We start from the raw sequence: 20,000 nt of genomic DNA on the forward strand, positions 1-20,000 counted from the left end.
ATTCGACAATCTGCGAGGCAGGCGGTTGTCCAAAACATTTGCAGAACCACGAATAGCCCATTCCCACTTCAACGAGATATAAGGCAGGGAGTGGGAAAACTCACCTTTCTGTGGTAGTTCCACATATCCAACTCCATTCCCCTTTGCCCACTGGCAAAGGTTACATTTGGGTTCTTCTTCTGTACTCTCACTCCCGGCGTGTATATCAATCCCTTCGGCCGCCAATCTTGCCACAAACTCCTCCATGAAGGGAGGGATGGGCGGCGGCGGAATGTTTAAAATCATATCGGGCGGGGGGCCCAACTCGTAGAGCGAATCGCAATCCATCTTCCCTCCACACGAGCTGTTGAACGACTGGTCCCACAGGAGAAGGTCAGGGATAACGGCAGACATGTTGGACGAAAGCTGCGCGCTGATTGGCCCAGCCGCACCGATCGCTTACTCAACCCTAGGCCTCTCCGCGATTCGTCGCTCTTTTTTCTTCGAAAAATGTATTATTTCTCCAAATAGTCTTTCCAACAAGTACCCATAAATATCATCTAACGTTCACGGAAGTGTCTGGTAACTAACAAACACCTGACACGGTTCTATAACGATGAAAAGGTGTTGTTTCTCTGGGCCTATAGTTGTAGTTCAAGATTCGTCCGCCAGATGGGAGGTTATTCTCGCTTAGTTGTTCCCTCCCTCTGCAGCTCTGCTATGTAGTTGTAGCTGAGCGCGCGTGGTGGGAGGTCGAACGCCAGTCACTCCTGTAGGGAAAAAGACATTTCGTTAGTAAACAACAACACATTGAGACTGAAAACATTTGAAACGGTAAATAGTACACAATTCTAACACACGAGTACTCTGAAACGCAACATTTCATTTTCAATTCTATTGTTTCATTTCACTTGAGATATACTTAGCGAAACATTTCGAAGATAGTCTGAGCCAAAAATCGACTCAAAAGTACGAATAAGATGCTGTCATTTTATTGTACAGTGACCTTCATCTAATATAGTTTCTAAAATTGTGGAACTCAGTAATATAATACAGTTGACGTTTTAGTACTTAACTAATCAGATATATATATATATATATATATATATATATATATATATATATATATATATATATATATATATACATAATTTATAAGTTATTCATGTCCTTGAATGAAAGAATAGAAAACTAAAACAATACTAAGTGACATACACTGGTCAGTACACGGACAACTTGGCATACAAATATACGACCGCAGAATATATATATAAAAGCAAAACAAGACAAGAAACATACACGCAGGCCACAAGAATGTTTTCTTGACATCCATCAGGAGTTCAAGGTCAAAGCCTGAAATCTGAAGTCTGAATCCAGATTCACCCTAAGATTATACAATTACTGAATATTTTCAAACCCAAGACTTGGTTGTAATGTTATCCTCCGGGAAGGTCTTCATTCATAGAGTAGTGAGCTTTGCAAGACCCATGCAGGATCCCCGTTCTTGCAGTTTCGGTAGCACTATATGAAATATGACAATTACGTCAGAGACAATTTTGGACTGTTTGTTTCGGGTATATTTGTCAGTTTTATTTTTATTTAGTTTTTATGTATTTATTTGCTTATTCTCGTTTATTATTTTTAAAGGAATGCCCACTTAGTTGATGGAGTTTGGAAATGATTGGGGACGTATTCGAGTATTACCTAACGGGTTTCCCGAACTCGGAGGTCGACGGACTCGAACTTGAGGCCCAGACGAAGAACAATTAACGTTTCTCTCTCTTTGAGGTCTTGTTGCACACTCCGGGCGTAAAAAAAAAATCATGACACCATTTTCACATATAAGTTCCTCTTCACCACAACCACCACCACTAACACCGCCACCCCCATCATCACCACCAACCATCACTGCTACCATTCCCATCATCACTACCTCCACCTCTATCATAACCACCACACCCTCTACCACCACCACCCAACTCTACCCCCACCGCCCACCTCAACTACTATCTCTACCACTACACCACCACCTCTACCATCACAACCTTTACCACCACCATCATAACCTCTACGACCACCACCACCTCTACCACCACCATCACCTCTACCACTACCACCACCTCTACTACTATCACCACCTCTACCACTACCACCACCTTTACCACCACAACCACCATTACCTCTACCACCTCCACCACCATCTACCTCTACCACTACCACCATCTTTATCACCATCACCTCTACCACAACCACCTCTACCACCATCACCTCTACAATCTCCACCACCTCTCAACCTCCACCACCACCTCTACCACCACCATCATTGATCACTTTCAACTTCTACCATCACTCCATTTTCTCCCCTTCATCAATCCCTCCTTGACCACCTCCTCTATGACTCCATCTCTTCGGTAAGCTATCGTTCCTAAGGATAGAAGCGCTGGTTATTGATGACAAAACTCCACCATCAACTGACCTCTTTTCTCTCAATTATCTCCATTCGTTTCTTCTATACGATACTCCACGTTCCTCCATTCTTTATCCCTCCCTCCATCCTTCATCCTTCTCTCCCTCCTTCCTCCACCCATCCATCCTTCCTCCACCCATCCCTCCTTCCTCCACCCCTCCCTCCCTCCATCCATCCTCCATCCCTTCCTTCCTCCCTCCATCTCTCACTTTCTCCATCCTCCACCTCTTCCTCCCTCCCTCCACCTTCCATTCCTCCCTTCCTCCATCCTCCATCCCTCACTTCCTCCACCTTCCATCCCTCTTCCATCCTCCATCTCCCCCAAGGGTGAACGTCTTAACCACAATGTGGTTGACAAGTTCTTCCACAAAGTACCGCTATGCTCTCCTCCACACGCCCTCCTCCACTTTTCTTACCCACTACCCTCCATCCCGCGCCCTTATTATTACCCTCCGTCTCGCCACATTACCTGGTACCTCCCTTTTATCCAATCCTCCACACTTGCCCCTCCATGAGAGTGGAGTGCCGTGGGACGTGGACGGTTCCTCTACTAGTCTGGTACAGTCTATGTTAAACACGTCTTCGGTCATTAAGTCACCACGAACACTAACGCTAACAGAAGTAATATTAACAACACTAACATTAACAACACCATACTAACACTGGCAACCCCACTAACACTACTACTACCACTAACACTACCACTACCTCAATTACTACCACCGTGTCTCCAGTGCATTGTATTACGGTGACCCCCCTCCCATAACAAAGACAGACTGCTCAGACCGAGGCCAGGGTGGTGGATTTCTCGGGTATCTTTGGGGAGATTAATTAAGTCATTACTGCTCTAGGGAGGGCTCCTGGATGTCCGGGGCAGAGTTCCGGCCCAGTGTCGTGCATTCCAACCGCTCAACCGTCACATGTACATATACATATACTACAAGTAGCACCTGCACATGTACAATACATATGCATATAACACTTGCACATGTATATAAACATATACAAGTAGCACATGCACATATATACATATACACATACAAATAGCACCTGCACATATATAAATACATATACGAAAAGAGTACCTCCACATATACATGTACAAATGACTATACATGTATCACATGCGCATATACATAAACATATGTACACATACACACGTCTGTATGTGCATATACGTGCATATGTATATACATACACCACGCACCACCACTCTCACAACCACCACCACCACCACCAGAACCATCACCACCACCAGAACCGTTATCCTCCAGACTACCACCGCCAGAATGAAACTACCATAACCTGCAACAAGAACTACAACTACTAGCACTGCAATTCCCCAGTTCCCCCATAACCTATAACATAACAACTAATAACTGCAATTACCGTTAGTCCCAATTTTCTCGTGCCGCAAGAAGAACAACAACTACCTCTCGCACTACCTGTATTCGTGTTGCTCCAACTTCGCCAAAACAACCGTACTCATCATGAGAAATTGAAATATTTACAGGACTACCACAACAAACTACTACAACTACTCGTACTACTAAAACTACCATTTCCTCTCCCACCCCATCTAACACGAACTAACGCAAGAAACTCTCTGGGCATGGCTCACTAGTGGGCCAATGGAACATAATCCATGTGGGCCAGAGACGGCCCACTGGGCCACATTCCACATAAAGAACACCTTGTTTTATATATATATATATACATACAAACATATCTATATATATATATATATTTATATATATATATATATATATATATATATATATATATATAGATATATATTACTGGTGTTATGCTTAAGAAATACCATGTACTTTCTTTTTTTAACTGAAACTGAAAAAATCCTGTAATTATTGATGTCTGTTTTTGTAATATCTAAGAAACTTTCCGTCCTCTTTTTTATGAAATAGAAACTGAAATTGAAAACTGAAAAAATCCTGTTAATATTGACATTTCTTTGGTTAAAAAATGCTATCCAGGGTTCCTACTAGGTCATGACTGTTTCACATCAAGAATCAGTTGGAGATAGGTTAGGTTAGGTTGAGTTGGGTTGGGTTAGGTTAAGTACAAAGGGAAACTCCGTTCCTAAGACAGGAATAGGGTGAGGAGCCTACGCCAGGGGGCGCTAAGTAGTTGCGGCCGAAGTCGTCACCTTTTCCCTATTATGCGCATTGAGGACTGCTGGGGCAGATAACACACAGTCACTGCTGGGAATCGGAGAGGAGTGCGAGATTCGAACCTACAACTACAAGCGAATACGAGACCAGCACGCTACCGATGACACCACCAGCGTACAAGAATGAGGAGTAGGGTTTTGAAGGAGAGAACCCTTCGCAGGAAATTGACTGAACAGGACTCGAACCGAAGACTTCAAGGATGCAACCTGACCACACTGACCCTCTTCACTCTTCCAGCTGTACTTCGTGAACATATGGTTGTTGTGAACAGATGGTCACGTTGAGAACGAGGACTGAACAGGACTCGAACCGAATACTTCAAGGATGCCAGCTGGCCACACTGACCCCCTTCGCTCTTCCAGCTGTACTTCGTTAAAATATGGTTGTTGTGAACAGATGGTCACGTTGAGAACGAGGGTTAAACAGGACTCGAACCGAAGACTTCAAGGATGACAGCTAGCCACACTGACCCTCTTCGCTCTTCCACCTGTACTTCGTGAACATATGGTTGTTGTGAACAGGTGGTCACGTTGAGAGAGAGGACTGAACAGGACTCGAACCGAAGACTTCTAGGGCGACAGCTGGCCACACTGACCCTCTTCACTCTTCCAGCTTTACTTCGTGAACATATGGTTGATGTGAACAGATGGTCACGTTGAGAACGAGGACTGAACAGGACTCGAACCGAAGACTTCTAGGGCGACAGCTGGCCACACTGACCCTCTTTACTCCTCCAGCTGTACTTTGTGAACAGATGGTCATATTGAGAAAATTTCCGAATACCGAGAAGGAGTTGGGTGTGTAGGTTAGGAGTGACTGCAGGAAGGAAAACCCAAAAACGAGGACAATATTAAGTGACCCATTTGCATACATATGTAAAGTAGGTGACCCGCTTTCGGGCGGAAAACGTCATGCGGGAATGGACACGGGCTGAAGAACGGAGAAATGCGGACAAAAGTCAGTGACACAGATGCATACATACATATATACATGTAAAGTATGTAGCCCACTTCCAGGTCATTGACATAACACGGTCCTCCATTTTCACTCGATTTCCGACATGCTAACATAGTTAAGGGGGACTTCGGTGACATCCCTACGGACCAGAGTCACGCAGCATTCTTTTATGACTGGAGACTAATGCTCAAAAAAAGAAAAAAGAAAAAGAAAAAAAAAAAAATATATATATATGTATATATATATATATAAATATGTATATATAAACATATATATATATATATATATATATATATATGTATATATATATATAAATACTCCTTCAGATCTCTCCTTTGCCATTTCTGCGACTCCACCACTTATGCGCGGTATTGTCCCCAAGGATAGAAGCGCTGGTTATCGATGAAGGAGGAGGAAAAAGAGAAGGAAGAGGAAAAGGAGGACGAAGGAGAGGAGGAGGGAGGTGGGAGAGGAGGAAGAGGGAAATGAGGAGGAAGAAGAGGAGGTGGGAGAGGAGGAAGGTGTGTCGTTACACATTCCTTTAGGGGGGGTTAGACCGTGTAAACCTCTTCTTACGTTAAACGAAGAAATTGACGGTGTGACAACATCTGGCGAAAGAAAGAGCTCTCGACCTCTTGAATTTGATCTCTCGCTCTCTTTCTCTCTTTCTCTCTTGGGAGGATGTGGTTGACCAATGATTAGAGTGCTTGGTTTGCGTCTTTGAAAAAAAAGACTTTCTGGTCGGAACCCTCCTGCTGGCATCTTTGAGAAGCTTCTGGGTTGAAGTCAGTTTGTGTCTTCGGCGAACTCTTCTGCAAGAACATGACTTGAGCTGGAAGGCTCTTTGGGGCTTCTGAAAGACTTCGTCGAAGAAGATTCTTGTCTTCGAGCTAGACACTCGTTAGCTCTTCCAGCGCAATGACCTCCTTTATATATTTTGTTATTGTTAATCCCTGCCCCTGGCGTCATCGGAAGCGTGGTGGTCTCATATTCGTTTAATGGTGCGTTCGAATCCCGCACTCCTGTTGATTCCCAGCAGAGACTACCTGTCCTAAAAGTCCCTAAACCGCATAACAGGGCAAAGGTGGCAGATTCGGCCGCAGCTACTCAGTGCCTCCTGGCGTACGAGTCTCGCCACCACAACCTTCACTGTTAATGGCCACATTTGTTCTGGCTGCCGTAATGTGATTGAATTCAACCAAAGGAAACCCATTTGTATACATACACACGCACACACACACATACAAACACACATACTCACACATACAAACACACACGTATACAAACACAAACATACACAAACACACACACACACACACACACACACACACACACACACACACACACACACGCACACACGCAAATACACACTTTCCATATGCAACTACTATTCTATTTTCGCAACCAAAATACTGAACAAAATATTAAATGATAATCACGTGATAAATATTTTGCATGTTGACACCGATTCCACTCAAAGTTAACAAAGTTGACTACTATTCTATTTTCACAACCGAAATACTGAACAAAATATAGAATAATAATCACAGGATAAATATTTTGCATATTGACAACGATTCCACTCAAAGTTAACAAAGTTCATCAGGCCCAAGATCTCTATGCTCTTCAATTATCCTCCTCACTTTTCACATAGAGCTGATAACCGCCACTATTCTTCCTCTCCTGTTGGCCGGTGGTATGAAAATGTATACACAAAATCCAACGTTTCTTTCCAGAAAGATCTATCCAGGAAGGGTCTGAGGACGGTTGCCGGTTACTCTGGGGGTACGGATTTCCAGTCAGTGAGACTCGAGATGTGAAGTGGGGTGGGAGTGTGACAAAGGGTTTTGAAGGTAATGGAACGATGTTTTTGAAGGAAGTTGAGGGAAGGGAGGCGAGTTGGGTGGAGGGGAGGGAGTTGGGGTGCTGGTGGAGAGGTCATGATGGAGGAGACGGTGGTGAGAGGAGGATGGGCAGACTATTTTGGGAAGTTGTTAGGTGTGAGGTGGGATACGGAGGGAAAGGTAGTTGCAGTGGGAAGCGCTAGGAAAATGACAGTAATTAATGAAGAAATGAAAAAAGATGAGGTGAAAGCGCTTGTTGAAATGATAAGAGCTGGGTGGGGCGTCTGGGTTGGATAGGTGTCGTGCGGAGTGTCTGAAAAAGGGAAGTACAGTGATGGTGGACTAGCTGGTGAGGTTGTTTGATATTTGTCTAAAAGAGGGTAGAGTGCCGGAGGACAGAAGTGCATGTGTGGTTCCGCTTTGCAGGGGGGAGGGGGCCAGATGTGAGTATGGTAGTTTCAGAGGGATCAGTTTGTTGAGTGTAGTTGGGAAGGCTTAGGGGAGGGTTTTGATTGAGAGGATTACAAGAGGAACAGAGGGAGTAATTGGTGATGAACAGTGTGGGTTTGGGACAGGTAGGGGTTGTGTGGATCGGATTTTTATGGTGAGACAGATGTGTGAGGGGGTTTTGGGAGGGGGTAAGGATGCTTTTTTGACCTTTGGTGATTTGGAGGGGGCTTGTGATAGGGTGGATAGGAGGGTACTGTAGGAGGTGCTGCAGGTATATGGAATTGGATGAATGCTATTGGGAGCAGTCAAGAGTTTTTGTGAGAGTAGTAGAGCCTGTGTTAGTGTTAGGAATGGAGAGAGTGAGTGGTTTGAGGTAAAGGTGGGACTTCGCCAAAGATGTGTCATGTCGCCTTGGCTGTTCAATTTATACATGGGTGGGGTGGTGCGAGAGGTAAATGCAAAGGTAATGGGCCGGGGATTGGAGATGGTTAAAGAAAATGGAGAAAAATGGGAGATAAGCTAGTTGTTATTTGCAGACGACACTGCGCTTGTAGCAGGATCAGAGGAGGGATACAGGAAGTTAGTGACGGAGTTTGGGAAGGTGTGTGAAAGAAGGAAGTTTAAGATGTGGGTGAAAGAATGGTGATGAGATGTACAACGGGAGAGGATGGCACCAAATTGGAAGTAAGTATTAAGGGAGAAAGACTGGTTGAAGTGGATATCTTTAAATACTTGGGGTGGGGGTGAATGTGGCGGGAAAGGGAGGAATGGAGGTGGAGGTAGAATGTAGATTGAGAGAAGCAAGTAAATGCCTTGGGAATTAAAAAGTGTAATGAGAAATATATATTTGGGAATGGATGCTAAAAGGAGATTGTAAGAAGGGGTGACTGTGCCGACAGCACTGTATGGGGGCAGAAACATGGAACATGGGAGAGGAAGAGATGAAGAGTTTAGATATGTTTGATATGAAATGACTGAGAAGTATGGTAGGGGTTACTAGTCTGGATAGAGTGAGAAATGAGGGGGGTGAGGAGAGCGGGGGTAAAGAGGGAGTTGGGAGATAGGGTTGATAAAAGAGTATTGGGATGGTTTGGACACATGGGGAGAATGAGTGAAGGAAGATAAAAAAGGTATGGAAGGCAGAGGTGGAGGGAGTGAATATGAGGGGGCGCCCTAGAATGAGATGGATGGATGGGGTAAAAGAGGTATTGGGAAAAAGGATGGTGTCTGTTGAAGAAGGACGGGAGAAGACAGAAGATAGGGGTGGCTGGAGAATGGTTGTGTATGGATGATGGTGTGATGCATGGGAGTGAGTGGGGGATGGTGGGGGGTGAGGGAGTATGTGTGAATGATATTTTGACGTAGCCCGAAGGGACTTCTCCCCGTCTTCTCTTTTTCTCAATGAGGGGACGGAGAGGGGAGGGGTCGCTAATTAAATGAAGCGGCCTTGCTGTGGATGTGTTGTGTCTTGCTGCATTGCTTCTGACCCAGGGTAGTGGGCGAGATGCAGGGATGACCCGTCATCCAGGAGGAGCCAAGAAAAGAGGGAGAGTAGGATGGTGAATGGGAGTGAAGTATCTGATGGGGGAGAAAGCCCTTGATATATGCATGTATTATCATTATAATTATTATTATTATTATTTTCATTATTATTATCATCATATCATCATCATCATCATCATCATCATTATTATTATTATTATGATATTATCATCATTATTATCATTATCATTATTATAATTATTTTCTATCATATTACTATATCATTATTATTATTACTATCATTATTATATTACTATTACTATCATAATCGTCGTTGATTTTATTATTATTACTATTATCATTATCGTTATCATTATTATCCCACTCATTTACTAGCCTCTTATACTTCTCACCATCAAAAAAGTAATTTTTACTTTCGATCACAAAAGTTCAAAAGAAAAATTCATGATCAAAGGTTACAAGGAAGACTTCAGAAAAATTCTGTTCTATTTTGGATTCTCAAATATGCGTCTCTCTCGGAAAAAAAAAAAAAAAATGGAAAAAAAGCGAGTTCATGGGGCAGAATTTTTTATTACATTGCTAAGTTTTTCTTTATTATTGTTCACTCTTAATTAGTTCAACACGTTTTCTATAACAGAAATCAGTCATTGAATTCCTGAGTTAATGAAGTTTTTCTTTCATGTTTTTTTTTTTTTACTTTGTTTATATCTATATTTTCCCCTCCTGTCCCCCTCAGATATATCTATAATATTCATTGCTTCGTATATCAATTTTTAACAGTTTACATTTTGCACATCTTAAAAAAAAGGATAAAAAAAGTGATAGGGTGAGATTAAGAAAAGAAAAAATATAATATATTACCTACGTGCATATACATAAGTATATATATACATATATATATATATATATATATATATATATATACATATATATATATATATATATATGCCACTACGGCGGTCCGGGTTCGAATCCCGCCCAGGGCTGAAATAATTTCAGTATCGCTAAACTGCGAGTCGTTCCTCCAACTCATGTGCGGGGAGTTAGGGGTGTGTGTGCGTGTAAGGTCATGCATTAGCCATAGATCGGTAATATATGAGCTCTGAGCTCTCTTCCGGGAGGGTAATAGCTGTCGATCACGAGTCCAACACGTGATCCAACACCATGGTGAATCACACACACACACACACACACACACACACACACACACACACACACACACACACACACACACACACACACACACACACACATATATATATATATATATATATATATATACATATATACTATATATATGTATATATATACATGTATATCTATATGTATATATATATATATATATATATATAACGAATAAAATAAAATAAAATAGAGTAATATGAAAATCTCAATATCTCGTTCCAGTCCACATACTACAAAGACAAATTCTTCTACCAACGTTGTCACTGACGTTCGCTGTTGTCAAACCTGAGTCTCCGGTGACCAACCCTCCCTCCCCCGTCTCCCTCCTCCAATTTCCACCCTCCAACCGACCTGGGGACGGTCACGAACAGGTCAGGTGAGTGTTGACAGCGAGGTGCACCAACGATCAGTGTTGGATCCAAGAATACGTTTGCGTTAGTGATTGGTTCTCAACCTCCTTTGCCCCCTAAGTTATTTCCCCCCAGACCCTAAAACCTCCCCCCCACCCCTTACACCCTCTTCAATATATGTCAGAATACCAACTAGCCTCCTCCCCCTCCCCCTCCTTCACTCTTGTTTATCTTTATTGTTGAGTTAATCTTCGTGAAGTTTACTGCTTGTATTTATTGTTAACTTACTCTGACACTTAAGTTATGTAGATTGTTGAATCTGTAGGACTGCAGTTTGTTGATAGATCAATACGTAGTTCACCTGTTTGAGTCTAAACAATCCCCTACTCTATGGAGAGGAAACCCACTTACCTTGGTTAAAAACCCATTTTTATTTATTTGTTTATTCATTTATTCATTTATCTATCTATCTATTTATTTATCTATTACAAAATAATCCAGCCGCTCTATCCACTACATTATCATTTCGTAGTATTCATAAGAATAATGAATGAATAAATAGGTACATAAACAACTAAATAAATAAATATATGACTGAATAAATAAATAAATAAGTGACAATAATTTGAAAAGAACATATATCTGCGAAACTAGTCAGGAATAAACTCAGACTTGAGCTCCTGAGTTTCTTATTCCCACTCACGTCAACCTGTCAGAGGGTCTCAATAAGTAGATAAGCAAATATACAAACAATTAAATAAATGAATGAACAAATTAATGAATAAATAAGAGATCCTGACACTTGTGGATTCTCGGTGAGACAATATATATATACATATATGTATATATATATATATATATATATATACATATATATATATATATACATATATCTACATATATATATATATATATATATATGTATATATATATATATTATATATATATATATATATATATTGGATGGTTGTAGTGCACTACTACACTATAACACATGTCCACACAGGGAAACACACACACACACACACACACACACACACACACACACACACACACACACACACACACACACACATATATATATATATATATATATATATATATATATATATACATATACAGAACAAGTTGGAACCATACATGAATCTGAAGCTAGTTATGGTACACTGGAGTGAAACAGGACCCCACGAGCGTTACTCCTTTCCTGTATACTACAATTATGTAAATACACGCAGACACACACACACACACACACACACACACACACACACACACACACACACATACACACACACATACGGAACACGTTGGTACCATACATGAATTTCAAGCTTGATATGGTAAATTGGAATGAGAGAGGACCCCACGAATGTTGCTCCTTTTTTGTATACTACAATTATGTAAATACACGCACACACAAATTTAAACACACGCACACTAATAAGAAGATAATCTGGTTTCTTTTCTCTCGACCTTCTTTCTCCATCATTTCATCAAACTCTCATTCGTCTCCCCCCTGCCACCCTTTCCCTCTCCTTCTCCCCCCTCCCCCTCCCCCTCCCCCCTCCCCCCGTGGCCTTAAATCCTCCCACTACCAACCCCTGCAGACCTCAATCTCCTTCTAAATCCCCCACCGGGTCAGGTGCAGGTCCGAGGTATGGATGGGAGCTGTAGGTATCCTGGGAGGACAATGGGAATCGGAGGAGTAATGAGGAGTACAAGAATGGAGGGAGGAGATACTCGTAGTGGTTGGTGGGAGTGCGGGCGTGGAGAAAGGGAGTGGGAGTGTTGGGGATTTTTAAAATTCATTTATCTATTTCTTTAATCATGGACAAGAAACGGTTGAGAGTATACTTTGGTATATCAATCAATCGATCAGCCGTTCCGAGTCCACTGCTGAACAAAAGCCACTCTTATATCATTCCATGTTCATATATCTCCAAGCCTCCTCTTTATGTGCACACACACATATATATATATATATATATATATATATATATATATATATATATATATATGTGTGTGTGTGTGTGTGTGTGTGTGTGTGTGTGTGTGTGTGTGTGTGTGTGTGTGTGTGTGTGTGATTCACCATTGTCTTGGATCACGTGTTGGACTCATGATCGACAGCTATTACCCTCCCGGATGAAAGCTTACAGCTTATGTATGACCGATCTATGGGTAATGCTGTGACCTTACACACACACCCAACTCCCCTCCCACGAGAGTTGGAGTAACGGCTCGCAGCGCAACGATACTGAAATTCTTTCAGCCAAAGGCGGGATTCGAACTGCGTCGTCAAGCCGTTTGTGTGTGTGTGTGTGTGTGTGTGTGTGTGTGTGTGTGTATGTGTGTGTGTGTGTGTGTGTGTGGGTGTGTATGTATGTGTGTGCGTGTGTGTGTGTGTGTACGTGTGTAGTTACCTAGTTGTATCTTACCTAATTATATCTTACGTGTGTGTGTGTGCGTGTGTGTGTGTGTAAATAAGCATTGATTAAAAGTACATGAGCTCGTATAAGTTCAGTAAACTCATCGTCAACAACAAGCGTTTCTATCCTTGGGGACAATATTGTATTGAAAAGGTAGAGTCATAGAGGTATTAATAGGGGATATTTAATGAGGGTAACAGTAGAGAGAAGGGATACTAGAATATATACATATATATATATATATATATATATAAATAATAATAATAATAATAATAATAATAATAATAATAATAATAATAATAATAATAAAAAGTAAAAGAGTGGGGGATTAGCCTCCACTCATAAAAGAACCTGCGTGACTCTGGTCCGTAGGAATGTTACTAAAATCCCTAAAGCAGTGACTACACAAAACATAGTTAGTACCCTATACGTGGATTTAGCAAACGCCTATGTACAAGTACAGTTGGGGAGAGAATATGGGTTCAGCTCTGAGTACTATGGTTAGGAAAGATTCTTCAGGGTCGAGCTAGGTCGAACTGAGTCGAATATCGATGACGTGACCACCCCACCCCCCCACTGGTCTCGGCCAAGGGTCAACGAGGGATTGAGACATGTGGAAGGTTTTCGGCGGGTCAGAGGGTGGGATGGGCGTGGGCGTGCCCTGCGGTACGAGAAGAAGCCCACGTCAGGTCGGCGCGGGAAGGGGCGAGCCGGAGGGACGACTCACTTGACCCCTTCAGGTCCTCTTCCATCCTCCTCCTCCTCCTCTTCCTCCTCCTCCTCCTTCTTCATCCTCAGCAGCTGATTTTTTTTTTTTGGGTGCTCATTGCTCTTTCTCTCTCTCTCTCTCTCTCTCTCCCTCCCTCTCTCTTTCTCTCTCTTTTACCTTGATGAATCCTCTCCTCTGCTACCGACGTTCTACGTATTCCTACCACTAAATCCATAAATCTATGAGTTACCATACCCACCACTATCTCGGACATTCACTATCACTTACCATCCCCACTACTACTATATACCATTCACTATATTCACTATCCTCTCTACTACCTCCAGCATTCACCATAACTCACCTTTTTCATCTCTATCACTCACAATGACTCACCATCTCCACCTCGATTTCCACCGTACACCATATCCCACCATCACCTCTATTCACCATCTCTCATTATTCACCATCCTTCACTATTCATGGCTGAGGAGTTGTGGTGAGAGGGAGGCCGGATGGCGCAGAAGTGCTAAGCCACAGACGGCCCCCACCCCCTCCTCCTCCTCCTCTTTTAAGGTCTGCACCATGAGAATGTCTTCTTCAATGAAGCTACCTTTATCCCTGGGTCAATACCTGCGTGTGCGTATAAACTTACACACACACACACACACACACACACACACACACACACACACACACACACACACACACACACACACACACACACACACACACACACACACACACACACACACACACGACTCGGTGGCGCGGTTGGTAGAGTCCCGGACTGTCACTGCGGCGGTCCGGGTTCGAATCCTGCCCAGGGCTGAAATAATTTCAGTATCGCTGCGCTTCGAGTCGTTACTCTAACTCTCATGGGCGGGGAGTTGGGTGTGTGTGTGTGCGTGTAAGGTCACAGCATTACCCAAAGATCGGTCATACGAGCTCTGAGCTCTCTTCCGGGAGGGAAATAGCTGTCGATCACGAGTCCAACCCGTGATCCAAAGACCAAGAATCACACACACACACACACACACACACACACACACACACACACACACACACACACACACACACACACACACACTTTAAGGTCAGAATTGACTATTGGGAACACAGATACGGGATACTATGAGCATAACTCTTGTCCTGTACACTAGCTAGGTTAACGCAAACAAGTAAATACACATAAACGTAAACACACGCGTATCACGTGTATACACACATACACACACATGTATATATATATATATATATATATATATATATGTATATCATACATGTATGTATATCATACATGTATGTATATCATACATATATCATATGTATGTATATATATATATAAATATATATATTTATATATATATTTATATATATATATATATGATAAGTTTGAGAATCTTAATGATAAAAAAAAACTATGTCGATATAGAGGAAATCTCTACAGAGTCACCCATATCGAACAGGTTTTGTAAAACCCACTGCTAAGTGGTACGTCGCCGATGGCGATATATGCGGTACCATCATAACGACGGCGTAGACCATTGGGCACCCTATAGATATATATGGCTCCATAGAATATAATGAATAATATGATACCAGAGAAATATCTCACCAGAAACCAGTTGGCAGAGAGGTGAGATTACTGCCAAAATTCATTCATATCCAAATGAATTGCACAACCAAAAGAAAAACGGGCGTTCCTATTGGGTCATCGTCTCCTAAAGGTCCAACCGCATTGCATCGTGTGCTTACGGGCAGTGGGGCACCGAATGTGAGTAAGCACGGTCCACGCAGATCCAAGTCTTGGAGATTAAACAACATGAAGAAAATGAAGATCTATACCTACAGCGTAAGAACCCTCACAGAAGACCACTGCCTGAATAGTTTAATGGAAGAACTAGACAACATCAATGGGGCATCGTGGGACTGAGTGAAGTCCAAAGAGCGGAAGAAAAGCTGATACAGTTACAAGATGTCACCACCTGTTCTACTATAGAGGTAAGGACAAAGAAAGATCTAGTGGAGTAGGATTCTTGATAAACCGAAAGGTTGCTGGTAACGTAGTCAAATTCAGTAGTTTGTCAGACAGGGGAACTTGGACTGTGATTAGACTATGTAAAAGGTACACTCTAAAAATAGTTCAGGTTTATGCACCAACTTCACATAGTTCAGACGATGAAATTGAGTCCTTCTATGATGATTCAAGTCAGGTAATAGATCAAGAAAAAAGTAAGTACACGTTGGTAAGAGGCGACTTTAATGCTAAAGTGGGGAAGAAGATGGAAGATGAGTCGTGCATTGGGAAGTTTGGAGTAGGTGAAAGAAATGACACAGGCGAGATGTTAGTAAATTTTGCAGAGAACTACATGAGGATAATGAACACTTTCTTCCAAAAGCGTATAGATCGTAAATGGACCCGGAGAAGTCCAAATGAAACAACAAAGACCGAAGTAGACTTCATATTAGGAGATAAGAGGAACATAGGTAGTGACCATAGAATGGTGGGTTGCCCAGCTAAATTCAATTTCAGAGCCGAGAGAAATAAACTAGTTTTAAGAAAGAAAAATAGGTTCGAAGCTCTAAAAACTAACGAGAACACCGTCGAAGATATGAATTTCAATTTAGTGAATATCATTAGGGAATTAGCAGAGAAAGTAGGAAGTACAAAAAGTATTAGAGAAAACAAATACTCCAAAGCTACAAATGACCTAATTAAAAGAAGAAGGACCATGCAGATTAAAAGCAGGAGAGACGAAATAGAAAGAGTAAAACTAAACAAGCTTATCAACAAAAGGCAGCTATCAGAGAGAAGAAAGAGAAACATGGATGAAATAGAGGAAACTATTCGGAAAGGTAAAAGTATTAAAGGGACCGAGCGCAGACATGCTTTAGGAAGACAGCAAATGATATGTTTGAAATATAGAAATAGAGAAATCATTAAATGCAGAGACAGAATGGTAAAAAGAGTAGTAGCTGAGTCAGTAAATTCATCTGTAGACGCTAGTAGTGTACAAGAGATTACAAATGAAGAAATATAATTTGCTCTAAAATATATGAAACGAGGAAAAGCACCCGGGGAAGATGGTATATCGATAGATCTTTTGAAAGATGCAAGGAAAGAAGTTCATATTAAGTTAGCTCAGTTGTAGAACCAGTGCTTACGTCAAGAAAGCGTTCCTGAATCGCGGTGCAATGCTATAGTGGTTTTGCTTCATAAAAAAGGAGACCAGTAGGACATTAGTAACTACCGACCGATTAGCTTGATATCAAATGTATATAAAGTATTCTCCAAGATCCTTACAAATAGACCAAGTCAAGTTTTAGATGGAAACCAACCGAGAGAGCAATGAAAGAGGCCTTTGTTTTGCAGTGGACTCAGGATGGCTGATTTGATATGATTATATATTTATATATATATATATATATATATATATATATATATATATATATATATATATATATATATATATATATATACTGTGTGGAATATTGACGCAGCCCGGAGGGATTTCTCCCCGTCTTCTCTTTTTCTGTATGAGGGGACGGAGAAAGGGGTTCGCCGATTAAATGAAGCGGCCTTGCTGTGTATGTGCTGTGTTTTGCTGCATTGCATCTGACCCAAGACAGTGGGCGAGACGCAGGGATGACCCGTCATCCAGGAAGAACCAAGAAAAGAGGGAGTGGAGTATGTGGGGATGAAATGGGTGGGAGTGGAATTATGCCATTTGACTTTGGCTTCCTCCCTTGTAAGGGGGAGAAAGCCATTGGTATATGTATGTATGTATGTATGTATGTATGCATGTATATGAACGGTAAATGCTTGTTGCATCTTTTGAGGTTCCATGATCCATTACGTGGCACTACGCATGACCCTCACTTTGTCCCGCCCTAGTGACATCACCCAGATGTGACGTGGTCACGTTAGGTCGCACTGACCAGGCGACAAAACTCCCGCCAGCGTACCAAAACCCCAACAGGATCGATGACTAACATCTCGGGGTCCTGGTAAGTGCTCGAGGTTTACAATGGAGGCATGCAGCTGTGTCAAACCGTATGACTATTGATGTTTCTTCACTAAAATGTGTCAAACCTATCCTCCCCCCCTACACACACATGGCAACAGTGAGTATGGTTGAATATTATGCAAATTAATTCATCCATTTCAGATAGACCATTTGCAAACGTTAATCATGACTACAAACACAAATAAACCAACATGAACCGTAGTGTGTGTGTACGTACGTACGTATGTATGTATATATGTATGTATCTATCTATATATATATATATATATATATATATAATGTATATATATATATATATATATATATATATATATATATATATATATATATATATGTATATTCTTACTGCATCCCTTGGCTGAGAGCGTAATTATATTACTATATAGTTATGCAGTTGCAGAGGTGTAATATAGTCCTATGGTTACATACAAACAACGAAAACAAATACATAAAGGGCCAACAACCATCCCACATACAATAATGAGAACAAACATTACTACCAGCTGAGAGTGCCCCAAAGGTGGTCACCCCAGCTGGCGGCAAACCAGCTGACACGACACAACACCCACGTGGGTGCTGACACCCACGAAGGGTTGTTGTCCTTCCGTCACATGACGCGTGTGACGGACGCGTGTGACGGACGCGATGGGAGGTGATGCTCCCAGAGTGACCGTGTCATGTCATGTTGTGTTGTGTCATGTCAAGTTGAGGTAATGGGGAAGCCGAGGGGGAAAAGGAGGAGGAAAAGGAGGAGGAGGAGGAAAAGGAGGAGGAGGAGGAGGAGGAGGAGGAGGAGGAGGAGGAGGAGAGTAGTAAGATAAGTAGGTTGGAGAAGAATGAAGAGAGAGACAAGTAGGAGGAGAATAATGAGGAAGAGGCGAAGCTGGAGGAGGAAGAGGTGAAGGAGGTGGCAAAGGAAGAGGAGGGAGAGGAGGATGAAGAGAAAGACAAGGAGAAGGAGGATGAGGAGGAAGAGGAGGAGGTGGTGGAGGAAGAGGAGGGGAGGATGATGAAGAGGACAAGGAGGAAGGTGAGGAGGAGGAGAAAGAGGAGATGGAGGAGTATAAGGAGAAAAAAAAGAGAAGGAAGAGGAGGAATAGGAAAAGGAGGAGGGGAATAGGAGCAGGAGTAGAAAAAGGAGTAAGAGGAAGGAGGAGGAAGAGGGGAGGAAGAGGAGGAGGAGGAGGAGGAGGAGGAAAAGGAACAGGAGAATGAGGAGGAGGAGGAGGAGAAGGAAGAAGAGGAGGAGGAGGAGGAGGAGGAGTAGGAGGAAGAAGAGGAGGAGGAGGAGGAGGAGGGGGAGGCGGAGGAGGAGGCGGAGGAGAAGGTGGAGGAGGAATAGAAGAAAAAAAAAAAGAGGAAAATGTAGAGGATACCCCCTCCCCTCCCCTCCCTCCGAAGCAGCGGAAGTGTTCGCCGCCGCCCCAGGGGGATCCAGAAAAATCCTCCGCAGGGTCACACATCGAAACCCAACGAGGAGAAACTAAATTGACAAAGGAGATGATCGTAATATCATGATGAGTACACCGTTCACAAGAACGACTTCGACGTAACAAAAGAAGAACGTAAACAAAGAGGAAATTCCTCCTTCGACTTCGGAAAGGTCTTCCGAAGTTCGACGAAGAGAAATGGCGTTCCACAAGGCCACCCACTGAACCGGAGGGTAGTCGTCGCCGTCTTCTTGCCAGTGAACCAAGCTCCCCGGTAATAACAGCTTCTCTCCCCTCTCCCCTACCCCCCCCACCCCCATCTCCCGTAAGGAGTCGGAGGCGCATTCTCTTGTGACATGATGTGGTCTTCCGGACGTATGGGTCACGTGATTGCTGTTTACATAATACGAGTGACAGGCATTATGTCTTCACAATGTGCCCCCACCTCTCCTGTCAATCCGGCGGGTAAGGGACGGG

General features: G+C 42.5%; 1 protein-coding gene across 1 annotated transcript in view; it reads right to left on the reverse strand.

The window, feature by feature from the left end:
* Nucleotides 1-20,000, reverse strand: part of LOC143032841 (uncharacterized) — an 826,304-nt gene that overhangs the window by 45,123 nt on the left and 761,181 nt on the right. Inside the window, exon 4 of the mRNA XM_076198001.1 lies at nucleotides 105-749. Within this exon, the coding sequence (XP_076054116.1) occupies nucleotides 105-393 (289 nt within the window). The 5' untranslated portion in view covers nucleotides 394-749. The remainder of the gene's footprint in view (nucleotides 1-104; nucleotides 750-20,000) is intronic.

This window comes from Oratosquilla oratoria, chromosome 14, assembly GCF_046742065.1.
Source record: "Oratosquilla oratoria isolate Oo_2021 chromosome 14, ASM4674206v1, whole genome shotgun sequence".
Lineage (NCBI taxonomy): Eukaryota > Metazoa > Arthropoda > Malacostraca > Stomatopoda > Squillidae > Oratosquilla > Oratosquilla oratoria.